Source organism: Talaromyces atroroseus, assembly GCF_001907595.1.
Source record: "Talaromyces atroroseus strain IBT 11181 chromosome Unknown scaffold_19, whole genome shotgun sequence".
NCBI classification, from domain to species: Eukaryota; Fungi; Ascomycota; class Eurotiomycetes; order Eurotiales; family Trichocomaceae; genus Talaromyces; species Talaromyces atroroseus.
The window spans coordinates 188713-214438 of NW_017971451.1; the positions used below are offsets into that span (position 1 = coordinate 188713).

Below are 25726 nucleotides of genomic sequence, written 5' to 3' on the forward strand. Positions count from 1 at the left end.
TCTGTATCTCTCGTTTTGGCTACGAATACGGATGAAAGATTAGACGCTGGTGATATAAATGCATAATGTGGCCTTGTTTGGCCAATTCTATTGGCTAGGACTTTACTTTCCATCATATACATCATACTTGTACTGGCTCCCAGCATGGTCATCCCTCAAGGATTTCTGACCTTCGCCATATATTTTTTCTCTCAGCGTGCTTCCTGGCAAAGCGTCGTATAGCCCTCTTCTCCGTAGTTCCGGTACCAAAAGTTCGGTGACATCCTCGAATGAAGCCGGTGAAATAATATAACCGATATTAAACCCATCCACGTCTGCTACGTTCACCCACTCTTCCAGAATATCTGCCACTCTCTGAGGTGTTCCAACTGGAATAGGTCCATTTGCACCAAGTGCAATCCATTTCCCAATGTTTCGCGGTGTCCATGCCGGAATATCAGGACTAGTATGCTGAAGGTGACTCAGCGTTGTATGCACACGCGCATCCACATGAACATCGGTTGGCTTGATTTCCTGATCCAGGTCAAATTGGCTTATATCGATGCCACTTCCGCCAGACCAGAACGCAAGACCAGCTTCGTGGTTGGCATATTTTAAGGCCTCTTCATACTTCTCTTGGGCCTCCTCCTCAGTCCGGCCAATGATCGGGGTGATCACGGGGAATATCTTTACGGAATTCGGATCACGACCTCTCTTAGCAGCCTCTTCACGAATCGCTTTCACTTTCGGAGCCACGGCTTGTGGGCTGATTCCTGCGACAAAGATTGCTTCCGCGTGGGTAGAACCAAAGGCAATCCCTGCTGGGGAGGTTCCCGCTTGAAATAGGAATGGCGTTCTTTGCGGCGAGGGGTCTAGAATATGAACACCATCAAGTTCGAAGTTTTCTCCATGGTGATGCACATACTTGATGCGATCAGGATCGGTATATTCAGCCGTCTCAACATCTTCCTTCAACGCATCGTTTGCCCAGCTCCCTTCCCATAGCCTAAAAGGATTAACAATTCTGCCACGCAATTCCTACGAAAGGGCCTAAAGGATTAAACGCACTTGTATAGGACACGTAGATACTCGTCTGCAATTTCATACCGTTTATCGTGCTCCACTAGAGGCAGTCCAAGCTAGACCAACTTAGCATCGCATCATCAAGTCGCGTAGAGCAACGAGACTCACAGCTTTCGATGCCGACGCTTTCCAAGAAGTTACAATGTTCCACCCAAAGCGACCCTGGGTCAAATGATCTAGGGTTGAGAATCGCTTTGCAACAACATATGGTGCCTCATATGATGTGGATGTGGTGATGGCAAATAATAGGTTCTTGGTTACGGAGGCCATTGCCGTGATTGGCTTCACTCGAGTTAGTATTGGAACGAACTGGCATACTTGATTGAGTAGCCTTACAATAGATGGGTCCCCCATTGGTACTTGAGCACCATAACGGATGGCTGGCTCGGCGCTTCCTTTGTAAGTGTCATAGATTCCATAGGTATCGGCGAGGAATAATGCGGTAAAATCCCCCTTTTCCAAAATCTTTGCTAGGTCTGTCCAGTATGAAAGATCGCGGCGCTTTGTTTTCGACCGGTCTTTGGGGTTTTGCCATTGCCCAAACGACAAATGACTGACAGTAAACATGTCGAACCCGTTGAGATGGATTCTCTTTTTCTTACGAGTTTCCGTAGGGCCGACCATGCTCTCAGTACTTGATTGTCCTCGTCTCGTTGTTGCGTTAAGGGCAGGAAAAAGCTTGAATTATGCAATTGCAAACTTCAGGATGATTGCCGTCCTTATCATCCACGCTCTATGTTAACTAGCGCTCATTGCTGTACTCAGGCAATGAATGCCTAATCTGGCGTGCTGGTCACGACATCGCTTACCTGCGCCACATCCTCTTCATGTTCGTTGGTTCCAGTATTAGAGAGAAGACACTGCAGGCAAAATGAAGCAGGTATTCTAATGCGATTCCGAGGTCATATTCATTATTTCATGGCGCATTACTATACGTATCCATATATCCTTATATTCATCGGTATCATGAAGTAACTAACCGCAGATCCGAACAGGTAATCGGAGACGTAAACAGCAATGCCCATGGATAAGCATTACATTTCCATTGGTAGCGCCCAGTATTGCGTAACCATACTATGCAGTCTAAGTTTGTCGAAGTCGTGTTTTTCCCCCGATTTTACGGCATGGGAAGTTGGATAGTTTAAGTATCAGCTACGTGGCGCAAAAAAGCTCATTGATTGCTTTGGATACGATAAAAGCCGTTCTTTTTGTGAATACTTTGCTTATCGAACGACGACATTCAGTCTAAAAGTGTATCATGGCGCTTTCGGTTTATTGCGTGATTTGTACATATTTTCTTAGACTCCGGAGGAGCTCCGAGTCCTGCATCCTGGACGACGTTCGCCTTTCTGTTTTTTTCATTTCTTTTTTTTTTTGTTTTGTTTTGTTTTCGTTTGCCATAGAATTTTGAATTTTATTCTATCTCAGAAACACACAATTGTTGACCACATCCTTCGTAGTCGACATTGGGAAAAGTAGTACAGTCTACTTGATTCCAAGATAGATCGGAACGATGGCGCGCGCTCTCGAGAGACTGAAACAGATACAAGAAACAATATCACAGCCATCCCTTGCTGAGGGGACAGATGCACTTAAGGAGTCATCAGGGAATCTATGGAAACCGAGAGACCGGCCCTTTGATTCAGCTCCTCCAGTCAAGGTGGGGTGACAGCTATAAGTCTAGATTCATTGAAACGGTTTTGACTCACTGCGGACCAGGTGATCATTGTCGGCGCCGGCATTGCTGGTATTGCTGCATCTATTCTAATCCCTCGGAAAGTCAAAAATCTGTCTTACAAGGTCTTTGAGAAACAAGATGCCGTCGTAAGTCTTCAATTGTGATTGTATCGCATTGAATTTCGCGGTCAGGTCTAATGGTGCCGTAGGGTGGTACTTGGGCGCAAAATCGCTATCCTGGAGTGAGGTGTGACATCCCATCTCACAGTTATCGTAAGAAACCCTTGGTTGAATGATCTTTTCGCGGAGTCATTTTGTTGTTGCATCTAACACGAACGCCATTGGATAGAATTCACCTTTGCTCCAAACACTCACTGGTCAGAATATTATTCGTCCGGAGCCGAGATACAACAGTACTATGAAAGGCTCGTGAAAGAGTTCGGAGTCCAGGAATATCTGAATCTCAAACATGAGATTTTGTCTGCTATTTGGTCAGACGACATTAAGCAATGGGTCGTCGAAGTGCAGAATTTGGCCACCGGAGAGATCTTCACTGAAACGTCGGACTTTTTCATCACAGCCGCTGGAAGGATCAGTGTTCCCAAATACCCAAAGATACCAGGCCTGGAAAGCCTTTATAAAGGAACTGTGGCCCATACCGCAGAGTGGACAGATGGGCTTACAAAGAGCCTAAGCGGTAAACGGGTAGCGGTAATAGGCAACGGGGCCAGCGGACAGCAGATTATAGTCAATATATTGGACGATGTCGCGCACATTGATCACTATGTAAGGTCGAGACAATGGACCGTCTCATCATTCAATCCAAGTCTCGTCCCCGCCAAAACCGACTTACCCGGAGCACATATCTACACTGATGAAGAGAAGAAAACATTCCACAACGATCCGCAGGCATATCTGGAGTATCGCCGGGAATTAGAGAAATCCTTCCACGGAAGATATGAAGGAACCATTTCTGGAAGCAAGGCAAATGATCAGATACGGCAACTGTATGAGGAGGAGTTATTGGTTCGACTAGGTGGTGATAGGTCCTGGTTCGACCGCCTAGTCCCCGACTTTGCGCCTGGATGTAAACGACCGATTCCTTCCGCGGGATATATCGACGCCGTTCGGGATCCAAAGGTTGACTACGTGGATAACGCAAAGATCACACATGCTACCGCAACAGGACTAGTTACTGAAGATGGAAAAGAGAGGCTTGTGGATATTGTCATCGTAGCCACTGGTTTTGAAAATGGTTATCGGCCATTATTTGCCACAATTGGAAAGAATGGGGTAGACTTGAACAAACTCTGGGCCGAAGATGGTCCGATCGGATATCCTAAGACATACTTTGGTGTCATGGCTCCCAACGTTCCGAATTACTTTGCAGTTGTTCAGGTGAGTCGAGACAAAAGTTTGTGACATAGAGTCATAGCACTAATAATGGCACAGGCAAATTCCAACGGCCAGGGTGGTACATTCCCTCTTCAAACAGAGATTTCTGCTACGTATATATCAAAGGTTATTCGAAAAGTTCAGAGTCAAGGGTATCGTGCTATATACCCATCGCAGGAGGCAACGGATGACTTCAATGAAATAATAACTGGGTTTTTCGACAACAAGGTGATAAGTGATAATTGTGATGGTTGGTGGAAAAGCGGATTTGGAAAATCCCGACCGTTGCTCGCGTGGCCCGGGACTGGTCATCACCGGTTTGATATCAGTCGAGAGCCACGGTGGGAGGACTTTATCTTTGAGAGATCCGAAGAGGCGAAGAGGAACAGGTTTGAGTACTTTGGCAATGGATGGACCGAGCGTGAGAAGAGTGGTGGCGACGCTTCGCTAACGAGTTATCTGAAAGAAGTCGGGAGGATTGACATTGCGACTCTGCATGAAAACTGGAATGATTGATGGCTATCGGTGTATGTAGATGATCATGATTCACTATAGCCATCGTCAGTGTTAAATCGATCAAAGTACATAGCTTATCTCTCTGGGAATATTGCTACCCATGTGCTGAAAAGCATGGACGTTGATAAAACTGTATGCTTACTACACGGCATTGAATCTTAGAATGCAACCCAAAATGTCGTGGATTCCATTCCTCTCAGGAGCGTTGAATATGTAGAGGTAAACTGCAGATTGTTGGGAAATAGTTATTGAAAACTCCCTGAATTGCTGACTGAGCCTGACTGATCAGCAACACAGTTATGGTCCCTGACTCGGCCAATCTGTGATCGATTGCGTATTAATGTGTGTCAAGTTGTACTGCTTGTCTTTCCTATTTGAGCCACTTAGGGCTTAGCGTTTCAAGGAGATCTGATTGGTGAAAGCGATGTAGCGCTATGGTTGGTCAGGCACCTGAGAACTAGCACAAATCGGGTTTAGTGTCATAGCCAGTTGCATGATTAGCCAGGCACAGCAACAGCATTTTGGCACGGTACAATGTGTTTACTATGCCGAGATTTTAGTTTCTCGCAAATAATATTCATTAAGTATTTGTCCGTAGCTGAGTCTCAGTACTATATAGTCTACATGCCAAACTTGTAAGGTAATTCAGGGTTATGCTTGGATTATATAACTAGAATTGGTTTAGATAGCTAAGTTAATTGCATACTAATTACATAAGAATAGGGATCAATAGGCTTCTACCATGTATTCCAATCTATCAGGGATTATAACATGTGCTTCTGGAAGCAATTCGCTGCTTTTTGATGTAGAATTTAAGATTGTCATGATTTTACTTTGTTGCAGATTTTTGCAGGTACTACTCAAGGGCTTCTCGAAACTAGGTGTCGATTAAAAAAACAAGTAATTGAACCGAAACAAATGTGGATGATTTCCAAAGTTACATGATAAACTCAAATGTATACCAGAACCATCGTCGTAGCCTAATCTCAGTTATATCATAAGCAACAAGCCAGCACCTGCCAATCCCGAAAGAAGGTGTTTCGCATTTCCCGTGGGCAACGCTGCCATGCCAGAAGACGAAGAGCTGGTAGTCGAAGTGGCCCCAGTAACGGACGCAGAAGTAGTACCGGTAGCAGCAGTAGTGGTAGAGATTTCAGTCGTAGTAATCGTAACAGCTGTCACGCTCGCCACCTCACTGGTCACGGTGCCTTGCACTCCATTGCCCGTCGCCGACGACACCGCCGATGGTACTACACTCGCACCGGGCACGGCATCAGCGCCAGTGCCAATTTCCAGGATGTCATCTTTAGTAGAATCATATTTGGCACTTGCCAGCGAGATTTCGTTATTGTCAAGATCATAAACAACATACGCACTACGCAGGAAATTGTCACCAAGAATGTTCACACCTGGCTTACTAGGCGCAATGCCGAACACGCAAGTGCCCTCTGGAAATCCCTTTTCAGTGCCGTCAAGGACGAGTTCGCTCATACTAACCGTAATAGTTGCACCTGAGAAGCTATATGTCACGTTTGCGTCTGTGTTGGTGGCCTGGTCGCAGTCGACGTACGCATAGTTAACTTCCTTGACGTACGTCGCGTTTAGGGCGGTGTAAATCTCGTATGCGAGGGCTTCGGGCAGTAGAGTGTCAGTTGTTCCCGAATCTAGCGAGACGGAGAGCGGCAGGTTTGTTGTTGTTGGGTTGGTTGAAGATCCGTTGTTGATAGTGATTTCGGTCAGTGCAATGGCCAAAGAAGGGTACTCGTTGTACTCGGGCACGATGGGCAAAGTCTGCAGTTCTCCTGAGTATTTGGCCTTGTTCACACCACCGAATAAAATAGTTCCTGTGCTTGCTGACGCGGAATTGAGGAACAGGCTGTACGCCGTGGATGCGGTGATGCCGCTCGAGGTCAAAGCATAGGGCAAGTTGCTATAAACTTTGCCCTCGTGCGAGGCAGTGTAAGTTGAGATGTTGTACCCAACGCCAGCAATGCCGACTAATCATGATACATTAGCAGGAGGGCCTTTCCAGGAGTTTCCCAAAGGCCTGACAAACTTACCATTAGCACTGCTCTCGTCAACAACAACAAACTGAAAGTCCTTTACAGTTGCACTTCCCAAGCCCAAGGTGTCCGTTGCATAAGTGCCCAGCGCAGTAGTGCCGCCTGCGTATGTTGCATTGTATGAGGAATGAAGCGATTTGTAGGTAGATGAGGCCGTTGCGTTGTAGGCGTCGTCTGTCTGCACGGAAGAGTTGGCAGAAACAACCCATGTATCACTACTACCTGTATCTAGAACGAGGGTGAATGTCTGTGCGGGGGTGCCCAAAGTCAAGTTCATTAGGTAACTTAGTTCTCGCTGTAGCTTGTCAGGTTCGAGGTCTTTCAAGAGTCTTAACGAAGGGTCTACCCATACGTTGTTTCCAATCGACACGCCGAGGGACGACGGGTCTCGCTTGACTAGAGGCTTATCTAGATGTCTGCGTTCCAGCGGCGCTTCTAACACGCGCGGAGCATCGCGTCGATGTAGAGAAAGTGCATTGCCCACTGACGCCGTGGACAAGACGATGAAAGGCAACGATGTTGCGACGCGCATCGTATACTATGCGATGAAACTGCCGCAGTAGAATAAACGAAGGTCTTGATATATCATTAAGAAACCAAATTTAACGAAAGTGTATTTTTAATTATTAGCGAGATACTGGTTCACTTCGGTTATTATATTTAGGAACCTGTGGATTACGATTATTTAGGCATTGACAAAAAGTCATGGAGCCGCCAGCCTAAACTCCCCTACGCCACATTCATTTCACCATAATCAGAAACTCAATCTACTGGAGGAATGAAGTCACCAGCAGCCTGTACTATGCAAGACTAAATACATCTATTGAGCCATGGCGTCAAAACCCAAGGTGTAGTTCCTGCCGCTAAGCCCGTAAGCAGTCTAGATAACGAACACCTCCACGAGCAGCCAGTTGCAATGACACAAATAAATTAACCCGAAATCCAATTGTGACGGTGGCACTGAGGCAGTGTAGCCGCCGCGTTTCTCATTAGCGAAAGACGACAAACAATTGAGCAATTGGCTGAGGGCTTCATACGTCTTTCCTAAATAAGCTTAGAGGCCCATTGTTAGCGAGTTTATTGGCCCTAATTCTCAGGCTCCATACATAGTTGCCCACTTTCAGTGCTGCGTTCTCCGGGCCATCCGGCCATGTGAAGTGACATCCAATCGCGTGACTGGAGTGTCAAGCAGTTTAACAACCCCTCTTAGTCGGAAAAACGTTTAGCCCTTGCGGCTGGTTTGACCTCTGAATAAATGAGTTTGTCGTATTCTAGTCAGAATGTAGTGTTATTCACATGTCGGTTTTATGCTTTCTCGCTGCATTCCTAGGTCTTTCCTCTGCTCATTTCAATACATATAGAAAAGTCTCTGTTTTCAAAGCGTGAGACAGAGATCACCATGGCAAAATCATCGATCCCTCTCCGCGCTGTGCACGATGGTTCCTTGTACGACTTTGATACTGCCACTGTTGCTAGGATGACTGCTCGTGTCCCAGTCTCCAACATCCCCCTTATATGTAGGCAGTGGTTGATGAGAAGAAGGTAAAATCATTTGCTCGTCGCTGGCCGTATTCCACTGAATCTCCGTTGGCAACGACAAGGGATGCCGGAACTTCTTCTTACGCTTGCTTGAAGAGCTAGCAGTAAATCCTTCAGAAAGCTCGTATGAATCACCATTGCTGATGGAAAAAAGCCCCTGCCGACGAACGAGGCGCCGTAAAAGTGGATATATCATTGGCACATTTCCAATAACGACAGCGACAAATGTTTCGCGACAAGCCCAGCTGCCTGCCGCCTCAGCACCGTTAGGACCTGCCTAAGAATTTGTCATGTTTGTTAGACACATATAGAGCCTTTCCAGAGTTTTTAGAAAGCGATTTTTCACCGTTAGGATTAAAACACAGCGTAAAATGCCACACATCATGACAAACAGGCCACCGCTAAAAAGAACAGCAAGCTCAAGCTTCTCACGCCATCCCAATCGAGCTTTGAATAATATCTTGTTCTTGCTTGTCAGACTCTTGGCTTTGCAAATTCCCTGAAAATAGACTCACCGGGGTTGGAATGCTGATCAGATAAATATCTGTACTGACATTAAGGATTACTGTCACGTATATGTCAATCTTGGACACAGCAGGCTGGCAAACGTCTGAAGAGAACGAACAAAGTCAAAAAAGTCGTTTTAAGTGAATCAATTGGCGGGACGCTTACTTCCCGGATCTGGATATATCTGCCAATTTTTGTGCATAGGGTGACAGCCGAACAGGATTGAGCAAACAGTGGCAATGTATGTTGAGCCTATTAACACGTAGGCAAGATGTATTCGGATTCTCATGTTAAACAACCCCATTCTAAGTAACGCAGTTAGCTCTTAATTCAAAGAAGAGGACGAGATATGTACAGGAGCATTAGAAGCTACCATGAGATACTCACGTCAATCGAGAATAAAAGATAGCCAGGCATGTTTTGAGCAGCCATAGCAAAAGAGTATACAGGGACCAGCCAGTCACTTGAACCTTTGATCCGCCAACACGTAAATGATATTCTTTGGAGTGTGGAGATATACTCGCCCGTTGTTCATCGGTCATGGAATTGTTTGCCAGTCCGTCGAACCACGCTCCGACAATATATGCTGCAGCGGTTTCAAGGCCGTACACCACCTAGAGAGATATAATTTTAGCAAGAGGTTATAATGTTCGCATGAAATTACTGACACACGCTAGTAGCATTAGATAATCATCAGCTTGGAAGTTTCGAGGCCCGACCATGTACCATCGTGCAGCGGTGCGAAGGCCGATAATTATAATTGCTAAACCTAACAAGGTGAATGCCTCCCTGGCGAAGTCGCTCATTCTTGACGATACGGTCTATTCGATTGTGACTTCGAATTTTAAGTTCTTTTACAATTTTCAAGGAGACGTGTTATATTTGTTACAAGAGTGAAGACTACTCCGTACTAAGCACCCTGCATCCAGACAATAGACACTAATCCCAATATTATCTTGTATCTCCGGTGGGCCCTTTTGCACCTATCCCGGCTGCTTGCCCTTATTGGGCCTAGGCGTAACGCTAGAAGGCTTCGGACCGAACGGGCCGCCTCTTTAGTGCATCTACCGTTAGGCTAAGACGTAAGTAGTTAGTTTCCCGATCAAGGGTCCTGCCCGTCTCGGGAGTAGCACTGGTAAATAATTAATATATGCAATACTTAATACCTTCCTCGCAAGGCCCCCTCCTATAGAGTATATAAGTTATGCACGCAGCAGCAAGCCCCTCAGGTCTTGTGGTGATTGGTGGGAATAAAGCGAATAGTCTACCAGTGATCATGACTAGCGGTGAGATGTGTTTTTTCTAGACAAGCGCAATCAACTAGAAGAGGCCACTAGTAGGTTTCACTGTCTGTCCCACATGCGCGATACGAAAACAAAGTAATAGTGAATTGCTGTTGGGGGCAAGCCGGTTCCGAACGTGCATCCGACAGTTTACAGTGACATTTGTAATCTTGGATAATTAAGAAATATAACTGGGTCATGTGCAACATGTTTAGACCATTTTATGCTTCACTGTGTACTCTGTACAGCACTGCCATTATGATTGGCCATTCCATTTGCCATGGTCAGGGGTAGATTTATGAGTCTTATCTTATACGCATGTCAACTGAGCCCACTAGTTAGCAGTTACGATTTGGCCTAGACTCTAATCGTGCCTGCATATCGATACTCCCAAAATTGCAAGGTATAAGCGTCTCATCTAATGCCTGCACAGGATCATAGGATCATACGTTGACAGAATTATACTATTGGCTACACATAGTCCACACATTAGCACCGACGATGGGCCCTTTCGGCCTTGCATTCTAGCCCTTCTTGCTTGGTCCCCTCGTAAGAGTCCCACATATTTGACCATCTCCGAGCAACATTTCTCTGTTTGCCGTTTTCTCTTTCCTTTTCCTTCCCGGAAGTCATCCGTTTTTGTTGACATTTCACGTACCGAGGTGCGTAGCTTCCTGCATTAGCCTTTGTTCCGAGTCCAACACTTTATTCATTGGTTCCTATTCTCATAAGCAAACAATGGCACCAAGTGCTAAAGCAATAGAGACTGTGGACCTGGTAGTGATCGGCGCCGGTGAGTTGGTAATCACAATAGAACAGAATAGTAACTAGTCTAATCGATCGTCATTGCTATCTTCTAGGCTGGAATGGGCTCGCGGCTATCAAAACCTACTGTGAGGTCAACCCACACCACAACGCGGTTTTGCTGGAAGCTGCCAGCTCCATTGGTGGAGTATGGGCCCAGCACCGACTGTATAAGGGCCTCAATGCAAATAACCTGCTAGGCACTTATGAGTTTAGTGACTTTCCAATGGATGAGAAAGTCTTTGGTGTTAAACCAGGTCAACATATTCCAGGGGACGTAGTTCACCGATACCTGGAAGCATATGCAAACACATTTGGAGTGCTTGGCCGAATTCGACTCAACCACAGTGTTGAAAGCGCCCAGCGGAACGTGGATGGAACATGGCAGCTCAGAGTATGGCATGAAGAAAAGTTGGTGACTATCAACACCAAGAAGCTTATCGTGGCCACGGGCATCACATCGCAGGCGTACCTACCCTCCTTTAAGGGCCAGGAGGTTTTCAATGTGCCACTGTTCCACTGTCGTGACATGTTACAACATGAGGGACAGATCCTAAGATCCGAAGAGCGAGTAACTATCTTTGGAGGTACGAAGTCTGCATGGGATGCGGCTTATACATGTGCAACTTCAGGAATGAAGGTGGACTGGGTCATTCGTGAATCTGGACACGGCCCCGTTTGGATGTCGCCGCCCTATGTGACGCCGCTGAAGAGGCATTTAGAGAAACTGGTTACCACCAGATTTCTGACATGGTTTAGCCCGTGCATTTGGGGTGCCGCGGATGGGTTTACCAGCGTGCGCAACTTCCTGCATAGGACCTGGCTGGGACGGAAGATTGTCGATGCCTTCTGGTCAGTGTTAGCCAATGATGTGGTGCAGCTCAATGGTTACGACCAACATCCTGAGACGAAGAAGTTAAAGCCATGGGTCAGTCCCTTTTGGGTTGCCTCGTCGCTAAGTATTCTGAATTACCCGACGGACTTTTTCGCTCTCATCAAGGATGGCGCCATCAAGGTGCACATAGCCGACATAGACCACCTGTCAGACCACATAATCCATCTCTCCACAGGCGAGGATCTACCGACCACGGCTCTTATTTGCTCAACCGGGTGGCGCTGTACCCCGAACTTGAAATTCCTACCCGAGGGCATTGATCGCAAAATGGGATTTCCTTGGAGCGAAGACCCCCTAGACGCCGCCATGGTCCAAGCAGCAGATAAAGAGATATTGCTCCGCTTTCCAAGTTTGCAGAATTACCCAGCTCCTAATCCCAAATTCCGGCCGCTCGATGACCACGCTGAAGCTGCCGTGCCACACCCTTTTCGTCTTACTCGCTTTATGGTTCCGCTATCAAGCATTGAGGATCGCTCATTGGCATTCATGGGCATCGTAAGCTCGATTGATACGTCCTTGATAGCACAGACTCAAGCTCTTTGGATTGCTGCTTATTTTGGTGGCCAACTCACTCCAACAGCGATAGAACGTTGTCCTCCAGCGGTCCGTGCAGCAATAGATTTGAAAATTGACGACGATGACGAAATCGATCTAGCATGGGAGACCACGCTACACTCCGAGTTTGGCAGATACCGCTGCCCGGGAGGTTTTGGCCGCCGAAACCCAGATTTTGTTTTCGATGCGATTCCGTATATCGATCTGATGTTGCGTGACCTAGGTCTGTCTACTGAACGGAAAGGGGGTCTATTTTCACAATGCTTCTATTCATACGGTGCTGAAGACTACAAGGGACTTGTTGATGAATGGAAAGCCAAGACTTAGATCAATAATTCGGGCCCTCTCTTTTCCTTTTTTCAGTTTTCTCCGAATCGCCTTTATATTGTCCATTGTATTCTTTGATATGCCATGTTTGATTCTGTAATAGGGGTATTCTAGTGCATTACAATGCAATCTAAAATTTTGTTCCAAAGCGTTGAAATCCGTCGTTATACCGACCTAGGTCTCCGCCACCAATGAAAAGATCTCCAGTTTTTGCATTTTGGCAAGCATAATCAAACCCATCAGCATGATATATTTTCCACGAATAGTTCCCGTCAAATGAAGGAGCATTTTTCGCAGGGTTTTGGATACTCATTTGGCCCCTCCTTGGCCATAGAATTCCTCTTAAGCCAGGCAGGAGTCTGGTAACGTATCCTTCGGTGCAATGAACTATATGCCTTGCTTTGATTACTCCTCGGCGTAAGAATTAGGTAGACACTGTCGTTAGCGCTTTTCTTAATTTCCAGCGCTGGCGTATGAGTGTCAATGCTAAGTCTGTCGGGATATTGGGATAGCCCTTCGTGGTCGCGGACATGGAGGCGACAGTCTGCTTCTAACAGATTATTGTAGATGTAGGCCTGGATGGTGACATGAGGGCTACCAGTCGTATCGATGGTGCGACTTTTATACTCACTGATATCGCCGATAACCCCTCGATTCGCACGGAACATTTCTTCCTAATGACAGACCTTCATGTGTTTCCTTGTTCCTAGAATGCAATGCCTGTGTTGACCGAATTCAACATTCTGATTTTACTATCCAGTTACCGGCTGTGGTTAACTATCCCGACGACAGAGCTTTGTACCTAATCGAGAGACTCACCCCATTTCTCGGTCAATATTGACCCGCGGTAGTAGTAGCGTGACATCATACAACCAAACCCACCTAACACATGCTGTCTAGCCTTCATCAATTGAACACCGATTGGTGCAAATAAATTTCGCCGATGATTAACTGAGGTCCATCTGGCAAATGAATTACATAGTTTACGTTTCATTGAAATATAAAATTTATAAGTTGCCGGCACTCTCAGCTTCTCATCCCGGAAAAGAATGTCTGCTACAAATGGCTGAAGATTATATATTATCTCTCGATAACCTTTGACCAAGCTCAAAATGCGGTCATCCATTACAATTTGGACGCTGCTTTTTGCAACACTCTTTTCATTTACGATGGCGCGTAAGCCGGCCGCGTTTTATCTGGCGGGTGATTCTACAACAGCTGCACAGTCTTCCGATGGGGGAGGCTGGGGCGTCGGGTTCCTGAAAACTCTCGCTCGCGGAGCGATTGGGACGGATCTTGGCTACAACGGAGATACAACCGCTTCCTTTGTATCCGGAGGCGCTTGGGCGAACGTGATCGATGCTGTTTCTAGAAGCAAAGCGGAGTTTGAGCCATACGTGACCATTCAAGTGAGTCTCCGTTTAAAATGGTCAGACTCAGTTTTGCTCATGATTAGGGGCTCCTAGTTTGGCCACAACGATCAGAAGAATAACTCCGGTGTCACGCGTTCAGAGTATCAAACAAACCTCCAAAGTCTCGCCGAGAATGTCACAGCTGCTGGGGGAACGCCGGTGAGTCAGTGGCCAGGGACTGGAGTAGCCAAAAGAAAAATAAATTATCGAATTATTTGAGCTCTGGCTTATACGATAGGTGATGTGATAGGTCCTTGTAACTCCCCTGTCCCGCCGCAACTTCAACTCGTCCGGACTAGTGATTGAAGATCTTGCTGAGCAGCGCAATATCACTATTACAGTTGCCGAATCACTCGGGGTCTCTTATATTGACCTGAACAAAGCCAGCACAATGTACCTGGATGCAATAGGCCAAAATCTCTCTGCAACCTATAATCGTGTTTCCGATGACTATACTCATCTCAATGCTGTTGGGAGTGTTGTGTTTGGGACCTTGGTTAGCTGGTTGTTGCTCACGACAACGTCCCTGGGCGGCGCTCTCGAGCCTTACACGATACCATCTGCAGCAATTATTGATGCTATTGAAAACGGCACTTATATTTACCCAAGCTAGACTTTTAGCAATATGGGAACAGATGTGTTTGAACTGTGCATCCTGTTCTCGATTCTCGTTTACCAATACGACATGGCGTGGAAAACGCTGGGTTTTCACCCCCCCCTCTTTCTCATTAGTGTTGAGGTAGATTATATATCGTCCGGGAAGTATAGGACCGCCGGAAGTTGCACAGGTGAATCCTGATCTTCAACCTATCCAGGATTCTTTTTGCCATTTAGCCTTGCCCCGAAAGCCAATACATCCCTGGCCGACTGTGACATGGTATATATTAACATTAGTACTAATAGGTTGGTGGATAGTAGCCTTATCTGGTAATTGTGATTGGGTACTTACTGCACTAGTACGCATGTACCTAAACTTTCACACTGTCGTTAGCTACCTCTTATCACAAGCTTTCTCCGACCGGGCAACTAACTTTCGTCAACATCCATTAGCAAGCGAACAAATTTCATCTATTCAAGCCCGCACTATGTCTACCACGGATGATGACGTTGGTTCCGCAACTCAGCTTTCCTCGCGTCCTTACAGATCGCATAAATTTCCTGCCTGCGATTTCTGTCGCAGGCGGAAAACTCGATGCACTCAGGAGTCATTGAACCAGCCGTGCATAGAATGCGCCATGCACCGAGTAACATGTTCAAGAACTAGTCTCGTTCGCGATGCATCAGTTGTAAGCACCGGGACCAGGGTTCGAAGAGTACGACGAGTGTCCGGTAGGAAGCAGGTCGCGCGCCAGCCAATGTCTCCAGCACCACCTGCTGAAACCTCTGCTGCTGCCGAAAGCTCTCCTCCTCCTTCTCGTCCTCTGTTTGCACCAAATATTTCAAGTAAAACCCAGTCCACTCATATTGTCGGGCCGGCAATGGCCCGCGACGCGCAGGTTCTCGAAAGCTACATGTCCCCTGCTTATAATACAGCTGTGTCGTGTGCCCAGCCAAACCCGTACAGTATCTATTCTCGCGACCCTCGAAATCCTGTAGTGTATATGAAAGTTCCACGCCATCGCAACATTGCACCTTCTGGAAATGGTACCGCCGGATTCAGACAGTTTGAGGTCATGGACAAGATTGTTGACCCTTTGGGTCCAGAACTGTTCCGTGTGTAAGTCGTGTCCTTGCCCAATACATACATGCTAAGACGTTACTTTGTATCTAACATCCACATATAGATATTTTGACAATATTCATCCACCCTTTCCCGTACTTGACGAAAGTGCAGTTATTGAAACCTTTTCACGCGAGGGCCTTCCGTATACCTTGGTATGCGAAATCTACGCCGTGTCGCTTATTCTTTGGAAAACTTCCAAAACAATATCAGCCACAGGACGTCAGACTCCAGATGTTCGGTACATGTGGAACCTGGCAGTGAGTGCGATGAATGATGATTTCATAGCACCTGACTTGTCAACGGTGTTGTCGTGTATCCTAGATCTTCTTGGCCGGCCCATAACCTCCATCACGTACAATGCTGTTAATGTCGGTCGCGTCGTTGCCCTCGCTCAGAGTTTGGGCCTGAACCGCAATCCGCTGAACTGGGACTTAGCTGCTCGACAGAAGAACTTACGCATTAGGACATGGTGGGGAATACTGATTCATGACCAATGGTAGGCGTGCCGTGGTTACACTTAATGAAATGTCTATTCTCTGACTGACTCACATTTTGAAGGTCGAGTCTATCTCATGGAACTCCACCTCATATTCACCACTCTCAGTGGGATGTTCCGGTGCCTGACTCGAAGATCTTGGGGGTTGATTCACGTACAAATCAAGAGTCCACATCCATCAATAGAGTACAAGGAGCTATCTCCTTTACAACGCTTTGCCAATTAACTAAGATACTAGGAGATATTCTTCCTTTAATCTATGCCTTGCAACGTCAAGACTCGGAGCAGGTATTTAGGGCTTTGCGGCGTCATGAAACGGCACTGGACCAATGGGAAGAGAACCTACCCCCTTGGCTACGTCCTGGTAGTGCATCCCTTGACAGAAAAGCTGCTGGCGCTTTGAACCTACAACTATGCTACTTGGTATTGAGAATGTGTCTTTTGAGAGTTGGGCTTCTGGTAGAATTGTCACTTCTCCTATTCATTCTACGTCAGAGATTTTGGTACTAAGTGAAACAGGAATTCCATCGGTTGGACGCCACTGATATTACGGATGACAAGGTATATTATCAATCGAGATGCAGGAAAGCAGCGCGAACTGTGATAGAGTTTGTTACTAGCCTAGAAAGACGAGAGCTCAATTCTTTCTGGCTACCCTGTGAGTTTTCTTCTTTTCGTGAGGTATAAAGTTTCAATATGGGAGCCACATTCATTGATTGCTAATCAAAGATACTACGTATCATTTTACTTCCGCGACGACACTTATACTTCGGTGTGCCCTTGAAGCTGAAGACGCCGAGACCGCGCAAGAATGTGTGGCGAGCGCAAAGAAGTTGATGGATTTCCTCCGGAAGATGAAAGATGAGGCAAATTGGGATCTAGCAGATACATGTCTGAATCTTTGCGAAGCCATAGTCGAGAATTTAAGCGACAGACACAAGTTAGCTATATGGAGGAACAGTCCCCACGGCAATCACCATCCAGCTGGAGGAGAATCTACAGACAATTTCTTTCCTCAATTTGATAACCAACACTCACAACGACAATCAGAGGCTACGTTTTCTCATGTAGGCCACGATTTTTCCAATCTTGACCCTTGGACCATTAGAAGTCTAGAAGGAATCAATGCGGGGGCTATCAAAACAGCTTTTTTTCAGGACGTCATGACGTTTGCATCTATGCCAGGGACTGTCGATGATAATACGGGATTCTCCGATATGATACAGACACCGTATCTAGAAGGGTACCCATATCCCAACGCCTAGCTATCCTTGATTTGTAATCTGTCTAAAATGGTATTGGGCCTTGTTCTAGTGGTTTCTGGATAAAACTATTCCTGAGGTAACATATAACGAGCAAGCAAAAGCAAGCTTGCATCGGCTGGATAAGTCTTTCCCTGACATTGTTATGTTCAAAATTCATAGTACGTACCGGAAGTGTGGGTTCTGTCCCAACCGTATTTGCAGCTGCAGCATCCCTCCGCTTGTTGCGGTGAATGTACAGCAAGCCCAGACAAATAGTCAGGAGTTCCTGAGCAGACGAACAAGCTAGGATGACCTTGCATCCAGTTTGGTAGATTGGGGCTTCCTTCGCTAGAAATTCATGAGGTCCGATTATATTTCTAATGCAATGCGCGAGGACGACTAGCCAAACACTGGTTGTGTGCTTTGTGTAGCCACCAAGGTTTATAGCAGGCATTTGTAATGCAAGAACAAGCGAGCACACATACGCGCCGACAATGTAGTAGCCAAATCGAACTCCCACCTTGTGTGTCTTGTGTGACAGCTTCCACGTTAGGCATGTCCCAATGATAGTCGGCATTAAATACAAGAACATAACGATGGTCCGAAAGTTAGAAACCCGAGACGCAAGATACGTTCCGGACAGGACCCAGAAGATCTGAAACGCGCCAAATGGAATTCCTAGTGCAACTGATGTGAGCGCGTCGCCTGTCAGTCGTTTGATAATCAGCTTGCTGAAATTCGCAACACCGCCATTGATCGCCTCGTTGAACAGCACGAAGGAAAACGTCATCCAGTGTTGGTATTTGGACAGGGCAATGAGGAATTGATTAATGGCGACATTGCACCAGCTGCAAAGTTCGAGATGGATAGCTGGGGCAGAGAGAAAACGGACTTCTGGTGGTCCAAGGTCGACAAATCGCATCTGCGTTGATGTAAACGAGAGTATACCACACACGCTATGTTTTTGTATGGCCGTTTCAGTATTAGAGGATGATGTGTCTTTCTCTACCTAGGTACAACAACAAAATTCATTCATATCATCAGAATCCTTCATAATGAATATGTGTGCTACTTATATATGTGCACATATATGCGAATTCGACCGAGTAGTCATAAAGAGATTACATGTTGGATCAATACAGTATACATATCGCTCCTCAAAATATCACCTACATAAAAGACAGCGCACCTAGCATAGGTACTACACTGTCCTGACCAGGTGTTTGACATAGTACCTACTACCAACAAATATCATATCAACCGGCAAATAACCAGCAGATTTTGCCGACGGTAATCTACGTTGGTGATTGGACAGATTGACGTAAATTAGATAAAGATGGCGTCGAGGTTTTCCGACGGAAATATCCGTCCTCCACTTCTCCGATAAATGCAATCAATGCGACAAATTGGAGGATAGTAGTTCAGTTACTTATTGAAAATAGCCATAATAACAGACGAGGCCGCTGGATCGATTGATATAAAGGGTATGTCACCCGCTTCTTTGTTTTTCCTTTCAAGCAAGGTTTTTGATTGCATGTATTCCGAAGTTATACAATCAGATATATGCATATTAAATACGAAGAAATGGCAACTGTCCAGCTTCCCGAGCCCTTCGCTAGTATTTCTAGAGAATCATTTCTCTTCGGGCCCTCGCCCATTCAATATTTGCCAAAGATCACACAAGCCCTTGGCGGAAATATTGGTGTCTATGCGAAGAGAGAAGACTGCAATTCTGGCTTAGCTTTCGGGGGCAATAAAACCAGAAAGTTGGAGTATGATTCCTCTCCATTGTCCATCTTTGAACAATCGTTATGCTTATCCCTTAGTTCAGATATCTTGCTCCAGATGCAATAGCACAAAGATGCGACACTCTGGTCAGCATTGGCGGCTTTCAATCCAACCATACACGACAAGTCGCAGCCGTTTCTACAAAGTTAGGAATGAAAGTAGCTCTGGTCCAGGAGAAATGGGTCAACTGGACAGATCCCGTATACGACAAGGCCGGCAACATCCAACTTTCCCGGCTGATGGGCGCGGAGGTTCGACTAGATCCATCTCCATTCGGTATTGAGCATAAGGAAACACTTCAAAATCTGCAACAAGAAATCATTGCCCAAGGTGGTAAACCATATTATATTCCTGCGGGGGCTTCTGATCACCCGCTAGGAGGACTTGGTTTCGCACGTTGGGCTTTTGAAGTAGAACAACAGGAGAAGGAGATGGGCATCTTCTTTGACACTGTCATTGTCTGTGCCGTCACCGGATCAACAATGGCGGGAATGGTGGCAGGCTTCAAACTGGCCCAAAAGCGTAATGGCTCCAAACCTCGCAAAGTGATTGGAATTGATGCCTCAGCGACTGTGCAGCAGACCTTTGACCAAATCTTGCGCATTGCCAAGGCAACCGGCGTGAAGATTGGATTGGGTGAGAATGATATCACCGAGGACGATATCATACTTGATGATAGATACCACGCCGGTGTCTACGGTATTCCCGATCAGCAGACAATCGATGCTATAAAGTTCGGTGCATCAACCGAAGCTTTTATTACCGATCCCGTCTATGAGGGCAAAAGTCTCGCAGGTATGATTGATATGGTTCGAAAGGGAGAAATTCCTGTTAGCACCAATATTCTCTACGCACACCTTGGAGGACAGCTGGCACTTAATGCATATACTGGGATGTAGCTTGAAACTGCTCAAGATTCTTGTCTTTACATTCTAATTTTGATAAGATTTCGGAGCCAAAAGAGATACGTTCGACTTTCTTATGTCAATAGAAGATCTTCAAGCCTGTCATTCTTGTCGTTAGTTCTATTATGCGACTGTTTTACAATGCTATCAGCCTTCTCAAGGTCCCTGCTTCAGCGCCGATGAAAAGATACCTAAACAACGACATGGGAATGGTCCTAAGTGGTCTAAGTGTAAATTAGTAGTTTGTGAGTAAAATTATTGGGTATAATCCACGTTGAATTTGTATGTTTGCTGATCTAACAAGCAAAGTTTCTGTAGAGAGCAAATCTCCCTCATACATACAAACACCCCGGGTCACTCGTGGACTAGATCCAAAACTGCATTCACTATGTCTAGCCACACTGATAGATAGGTGTTTCAGTGGCCCAATATGCATACAAATTTTTATTTCCCTTCCGTTCAATTCGGCTTTGCCTTCGTCTATCTTCTTTCTGCGTCTTTTCGGTGTGCCTATGTTGCGTCGCCAGTAGTGAGCGCTGCTGAGGGGCGGGTAAGTGCATCAAGGCATTTCGATCATTCGCACTTATACTAGTTAACTGATATGTTACCATTGCCTTCTCTCGTTTCTCTCTCTTCGATAATGTCCGTGTCTTGACTTTATCCGAGTTGAGCGTTTCTGTGTCGGATCCCTCCACATCGTCGGGCTCCATCAGGGAATATTCTAGTTGCGACGCTCTGTTCCGTATCCGGCGATGCAACTGAGTAAACGACCGTTCTGATTGTGCTGAGGACTTTTTGGTAATAATTTTACCCGACGGTAAATGAATTGATTCCTCACCAGCCAGCAGTGGCTTTCGGGTTGAGCTTATGTCTGCCTCCTCATAATTCCTCGTATCTCCGTCGTCCTCCATCTCACCTTCCGTGTCGTCTTCCAAGCCAACGAAGTCGTAGAACTCGGCGAACTCTGAGTCTTCTTCTGATACATCAAATTTACAATGACCCTTGCCGATCATGTGCTGCTGTACAGCTTGTATGGTAGCTCTCTCTGTTCCGCATTGTATACACTCTCGGTATCCGAAGATAACGAGATGCAGGTACCTGAAAAGCGTCTCGAGGTCGACTGCTAAATGTTGATGATGTGGAATAAACAAACCGTGTGATTTTTGCATATGTAAGACGCTGTCTGCAAAGCTTGGTGAGAGATTGGAACATAATAAGCATTGCCCGGGTGTGAATGGTTGGATATCCGCGTGAGGAGAGTCGATTGACTCTATAAAGAACGTGGATGTCGAGTTGGTTTTCGAAGTCGATGATAGACTCATTGGTGAGGTCGGTAGCTGCGTAGCTGTGGCTGAAGTCGTTGTCACTAGTATATCAATCAATAAATTGGAAGCGGTCGTAGCTCTGGATATATTTCAGCTCAAGTCCAGTGCTTGTACTCGGTCGTTGATATCTTTTACCATCGGGGGCTGATACAGACTCTGTTTTATATAGTTGGCCGAGGGTGAGCATCACAGCCTTCTCATTGGTCAATTGGGCAACGCCCCACTGCGTCGCCACCAGAACTTCATACTTTGACTCGTCACTGAGGGATGATTCATCATGAATAATATTGCTTTCATTATGAGTTACAGCTAGCATCTCTGTCTTATACCTAGGAAGCAATAAGCGAGACCCCGCAAATTAAATACAGTGATATTAGCTAAAATGGCCCCAGGAAATCAGTAATATACATTTAAAATCATTTAAAATTTTATGGATTTAGACTATTATATAGCTGAATTCTAGATATTAATCATTTTGGTTCTCACAGAGGTAATGCTTAAAAGCCAATTGTTGCTTGCTTTGCCGGCCGAACCATCGCACCTACGTACGAGCTTTCTTACTATTTCGCGCATGACTCTGTAAAACTTGCCCAATTCTACTCTGTGATAGTTTCATCTTATCAAATCTAATTGGCTTCTTTGTTACACAACGGTCGAAGTATAGCTGTCGGTGTACGCAGTCGCCCGTCTGTCGGCGAAATCGGCTCTTCATCCCCCGGTCGTCCGGGATGCTTAAGCCATGCGAACGCGAAAGCCGAAGTGGTAGCATTAGTCAACACTGTCTTTGCTGCGAAGCATAGGGCTCAGCAGAATTCCATTGATTACCTAGGTACCTCAGGGCATTTCGGTTTGCCAAGGACACCGCGCCAGCTCGATGTTGCGTCGTCTCGCTTTTAAGGCGTGGTTTATATAAATCATACGAACCGCCGCCTCACACTTCGTGTAATGCAGATTGCATTTTATATCTTCTTCGCACCTCATTGGTTTAGCATTCGGGCAATCGGTCGTATCCAGTCTTTTAGGGGCCTGCACTGATACTTGAACAACGACTCGTTTTGGGGAGTTTGCATCCTCCGGTACACCACAATTGCTGGGAGTGATCGGAGGCATATTAGCCTCTTTGCTGATAGTAAGTAATTTTTGCTTGCTCAGCGTTTTAAGAGGTTCAGAATCTAAGGCAATGGGTCAAACAGTTGATTTTATATCGCGGCTTGACACCGAGCATTCCGCCAAATTGTTGAACTTGTTGAACTTGTTGATCGCTTGCAAGTGTATGCAGAAGAATCCGTGAGACGCTACGAAAAGCATCTGTTACAGAACCCGACCAACCCAAAACAAACTCTTTTTACGAAGCTATACAAGGCAGAAAAAGAAAATGGTCTCAGTCGCAAAGAAATAAAGTCGAGTGCACAGGTATACATTGTGGCGGGGAGCGATACTACCGCCATGGCATTGATTTATATGATATATGCTGTTTGCAAACACCCAGAGATTCAAGATCAACTCATTGAAGAGTTGAAGTCGATCCCGGAAGATTTCAACGACAAGCACTGCCGAGATCTTACGTTTCTAAACCAAGTTATCAATGATACCCTGCGAGCTTACCCTGTGGTTTCCACAGCTTTGCCGAGGATTGTTGTTCCACCTCAAGGTGCCATCCTGGCTGGGTACCACATTCCTGGCGGAATGATTGTTTCAACTCAAGCGCACAGTTTACATCGTAATCCAGATGTTTTCGAGGCCCCGGAAAAGTATATATATCTTGGATTCTAGTCAAATATCAAGACACGCGCATGACTAACGGCATGAGTCAGATTCCATCCCCCCCGTTGGGAAAATCCGACGAAAAAAATGAAGGAATCATTTATGCCTTTTGGAGGCGACTCTCGCAGTATGCAATATATTCTAAATACCTTCATTCAAACAACAAGGACTAATACAGAAACTTCTTGGAACAGATTGTTTGGGCATGCATCTCGCTAGGATTGAATTGCGACTGGCAGCAGCGCATTTCTTTCGACGATTTCCAAACGCACGAATGTCATCGAAAGAGGGTATGTCTGATGCTGATATGGAACTAGAAGCTTCGTTTCTTGCGCAACTAAAAGGACATCGATGCTTGATCGAGGCTTGAAGTTAGCTGTTTCACACTAAATAATCCCATATTTGACCCAACCCATCATTTAGACACGCTTGGATACGGCTGAAAGCGGTATAAAAACTTTCCTACATCTACTTTAATAATCAATTATTGAATCAATTGCTAGACCTTCCGTCTTGATTCAGTGGGATATTACACTGGATTGTTGTAGCCTACTAGTGGGTAGAAATCTCGGAAACTAGCTCCCTGGTGTTATTATGGAGCCCCGTTATCGTACAATGTTTGTGGGGTGGGATGAATTAATATGTTCCTTTGCATGTTCCACGCGGGGGGGAGGCAAAAAGCAAGGGGCTGATCGATTCTAACCTTCATTGGGTTTAGATCCTCCACTTCGAGCGGATCCGGGGAAGAGTGGGGGCCAACGGGACCTAGATCTTTCCGCCTTTGGCAACTGACTCAACATGAGTCATCGCGAGTCTACTTAACTAAATGTGGGCCATCGTATAGCTTTAAAATCCAACGGACTCTACTTATCTTCTTTTGTCTTAAAGCCCAAGCTTAATTGGCCTGAAATCACGCAAGTCAATACTTTTCGTCGGTCATCAACCATGGCGGCGCCCTCCGAGTCCTCCGAAGCCATGATTTTCTATGACATTGCCATGGCCACACCATACGCACCGAATCCCTGGAAGTCACGATTGGCGCTGAACTTTAAAGACATTAAATATTCGACCACGTGGGTTCATCTTCCTGATATTGCCCAAGTTCGTCGCACTCTCGGTGTCCCGGCTTGCCGAAAGTTTAGCGACGGCACCGACTTTTATACTCTCCCCATTCTCGTTGACCCCAATACCAAGTCCCGAATCGGGGACTCCTTCGACATTGCCATCTATTTACAAAAAACATACCCAGATTCAGGCGCAGGCGATCTGTTTCCCCCGCAAAAGCTCGAGTTTGCCTTCAACAATGAATTTGCCTCGCTTGTGCCCCTGTCTGAGCGAAATGATATAGAGTATGTCGACTACTCCAAATTCAACACATATGTCGACGCGGCATTTACAGCTCATGTTTCCCTGGTGGTGCATAATCTGCCGTTTCATCCTGCCACTGCTGAAGCAACCAAGGCCGAATTTGTGCGCCGCGCCGGTGTGACGTCTTGGGATGATTTTCAGATAAAAGGAGAACAGCGACAGAAGTTTAAAGAGTCTTTCCATACCATGCTAGGTGATCTGGGAAAGCTATTTCTAAGAGACATCAGCGGGCCTTTTTTATTGGGTAAGAAGGCTAGCTATGCTGATCTAATTGTTGGTGGGTGGCTGCGCATGATGCGTGAAGCTCTCCCGAAACAAGAGTGGGAAGAGATAAGTGGCTGGCACGGGGGTATCTATGGACGCTTGCATGATGGCCTAGAGAAGTATGCAGAAGTGAAGTAGGAATCAGATTTGATCTGCTTACCTCTGGGCCGAGGCTTCGCTTGACGAGATTCTTGATGAACTCGTGTCGAGCATCGACAAAGGTGTGATATATTGAATTTTACGTACAATTGCCAGGAATAATGAATGGTCTTATCAGTATATTGACACCTTTAGCGTAGATCGTTAGTTCTAACATGAGACTGTCAATGCCGAGGAAGAGCATTGTGTTTCTATACGTCTGTGGAAGGTTGACAACTTCGCTAAATCGCACACACTAAGACTGTAACCTCCCAACTGGCCAGTTGTTTGCCCAAGGTAGATTACTGGATATTGCAAATACAATGCTTATGTACGTTGCATGGGCGAAGTATGAGACTGCGGTTCAATCACATCCTGGGCTGGCGGCAGACGTCGGATTTTAATACCCAGAGAATTTTCAGTCGCTTGCACGTGTGTGACAAGCCTAATAAGCGAGGATAGAGTCTAAAGGAACTGCAGACTGTTATCGTTGGCATTTTTTGACTTATCCTTTGTGTTTGGAGTGAGAAGATCATATTAACACTGTGCTATCTCTCACCCCTGTCCATTCGGAAGGCCTCAACATCGCCGGTTGGATAGTTACACTAGGCTCTTAATTTCGCTACGTGGAGTCGAGGACCTATAATAAAAAAGGGCTTGATATAAATTCATTCTA

At 46.0% G+C, this 25726-nt stretch overlaps 11 protein-coding genes across 11 annotated transcripts, besides 1 other annotated feature; 6 read left to right on the forward strand and 5 right to left on the reverse strand.

Moving 5' to 3' along the window:
• Nucleotides 1–102: 102 nt before the first annotated feature.
• Nucleotides 103–1686, reverse strand: UA08_09196 (hypothetical protein; the record flags this gene model as incomplete). The annotated part of the gene is made up of 4 exons (XM_020264178.1): nucleotides 103–985; nucleotides 1048–1118; nucleotides 1171–1344; nucleotides 1399–1686. The coding sequence occupies 4 exons, from the start codon at nucleotides 1684–1686 to the stop codon at nucleotides 103–105; spliced, it is 1416 nt and encodes a 471-aa protein (XP_020115635.1).
• Nucleotides 1687–2575: 889 nt separating this feature from the next.
• Nucleotides 2576–4650, forward strand: UA08_09197 (hypothetical protein; the record flags this gene model as incomplete). The annotated part of the gene is made up of 5 exons (XM_020264179.1): nucleotides 2576–2722; nucleotides 2782–2886; nucleotides 2949–3012; nucleotides 3089–4137; nucleotides 4192–4650. The coding sequence occupies 5 exons, from the start codon at nucleotides 2576–2578 to the stop codon at nucleotides 4648–4650; spliced, it is 1824 nt and encodes a 607-aa protein (XP_020115641.1).
• A 990-nt stretch (nucleotides 4651–5640) lies between these two features.
• Nucleotides 5641–7245, reverse strand: UA08_09198 (hypothetical protein; the record flags this gene model as incomplete). Its single annotated transcript, XM_020264180.1, has 2 exons — nucleotides 5641–6647; nucleotides 6711–7245. The coding sequence occupies 2 exons, from the start codon at nucleotides 7243–7245 to the stop codon at nucleotides 5641–5643; spliced, it is 1542 nt and encodes a 513-aa protein (XP_020115640.1).
• Nucleotides 7246–8121: 876 nt separating this feature from the next.
• UA08_09199 (hypothetical protein) lies at nucleotides 8122–9565 on the reverse strand (the record flags this gene model as incomplete). The annotated part of the gene is made up of 5 exons (XM_020264181.1): nucleotides 8122–8529; nucleotides 8768–8862; nucleotides 8925–9064; nucleotides 9147–9373; nucleotides 9428–9565. 5 exons carry the CDS (start codon nucleotides 9563–9565, stop codon nucleotides 8122–8124), a joined length of 1008 nt encoding a protein of 335 aa, XP_020115594.1.
• A 1215-nt stretch (nucleotides 9566–10780) lies between these two features.
• On the forward strand, nucleotides 10781–12623 carry UA08_09200 (hypothetical protein; the record flags this gene model as incomplete). Its single annotated transcript, XM_020264182.1, has 2 exons — nucleotides 10781–10835; nucleotides 10903–12623. The coding sequence occupies 2 exons, from the start codon at nucleotides 10781–10783 to the stop codon at nucleotides 12621–12623; spliced, it is 1776 nt and encodes a 591-aa protein (XP_020115595.1).
• Nucleotides 12624–13735: 1112 nt separating this feature from the next.
• On the forward strand, nucleotides 13736–14648 carry UA08_09201 (hypothetical protein; the record flags this gene model as incomplete). The annotated part of the gene is made up of 3 exons (XM_020264184.1): nucleotides 13736–14032; nucleotides 14090–14194; nucleotides 14286–14648. 3 exons carry the CDS (start codon nucleotides 13736–13738, stop codon nucleotides 14646–14648), a joined length of 765 nt encoding a protein of 254 aa, XP_020115636.1.
• Nucleotides 14649–15270: 622 nt separating this feature from the next.
• UA08_09202 (hypothetical protein) lies at nucleotides 15271–16258 on the forward strand (the record flags this gene model as incomplete). The annotated part of the gene is made up of 2 exons (XM_020264185.1): nucleotides 15271–15752; nucleotides 15820–16258. The coding sequence occupies 2 exons, from the start codon at nucleotides 15271–15273 to the stop codon at nucleotides 16256–16258; spliced, it is 921 nt and encodes a 306-aa protein (XP_020115637.1).
• Nucleotides 16259–17161: 903 nt separating this feature from the next.
• Nucleotides 17162–17204: a repeat region (Identified by RepeatMasker using a combination of RepBase library and repeat library created with RepeatScout).
• A 337-nt stretch (nucleotides 17205–17541) lies between these two features.
• On the reverse strand, nucleotides 17542–18420 carry UA08_09203 (hypothetical protein; the record flags this gene model as incomplete). The annotated part of the gene is made up of 1 exon (XM_020264186.1): nucleotides 17542–18420. One exon carries the CDS (start codon nucleotides 18418–18420, stop codon nucleotides 17542–17544), a length of 879 nt encoding a protein of 292 aa, XP_020115596.1.
• Nucleotides 18421–19082: 662 nt separating this feature from the next.
• UA08_09204 (putative 1-aminocyclopropane-1-carboxylate deaminase) lies at nucleotides 19083–20185 on the forward strand (the record flags this gene model as incomplete). The annotated part of the gene is made up of 2 exons (XM_020264187.1): nucleotides 19083–19270; nucleotides 19330–20185. The coding sequence occupies 2 exons, from the start codon at nucleotides 19083–19085 to the stop codon at nucleotides 20183–20185; spliced, it is 1044 nt and encodes a 347-aa protein (XP_020115597.1).
• Nucleotides 20186–20671: 486 nt separating this feature from the next.
• UA08_09205 (hypothetical protein) lies at nucleotides 20672–22626 on the reverse strand (the record flags this gene model as incomplete). Its single annotated transcript, XM_020264188.1, has 6 exons — nucleotides 20672–20701; nucleotides 20800–21289; nucleotides 21345–21542; nucleotides 21765–21845; nucleotides 22062–22112; nucleotides 22493–22626. The coding sequence occupies 6 exons, from the start codon at nucleotides 22624–22626 to the stop codon at nucleotides 20672–20674; spliced, it is 984 nt and encodes a 327-aa protein (XP_020115638.1).
• A 1599-nt stretch (nucleotides 22627–24225) lies between these two features.
• Nucleotides 24226–25050, forward strand: UA08_09206 (hypothetical protein; the record flags this gene model as incomplete). Its single annotated transcript, XM_020264189.1, has 1 exon — nucleotides 24226–25050. One exon carries the CDS (start codon nucleotides 24226–24228, stop codon nucleotides 25048–25050), a length of 825 nt encoding a protein of 274 aa, XP_020115639.1.
• Nucleotides 25051–25726: the final 676 nt, after the last annotated feature.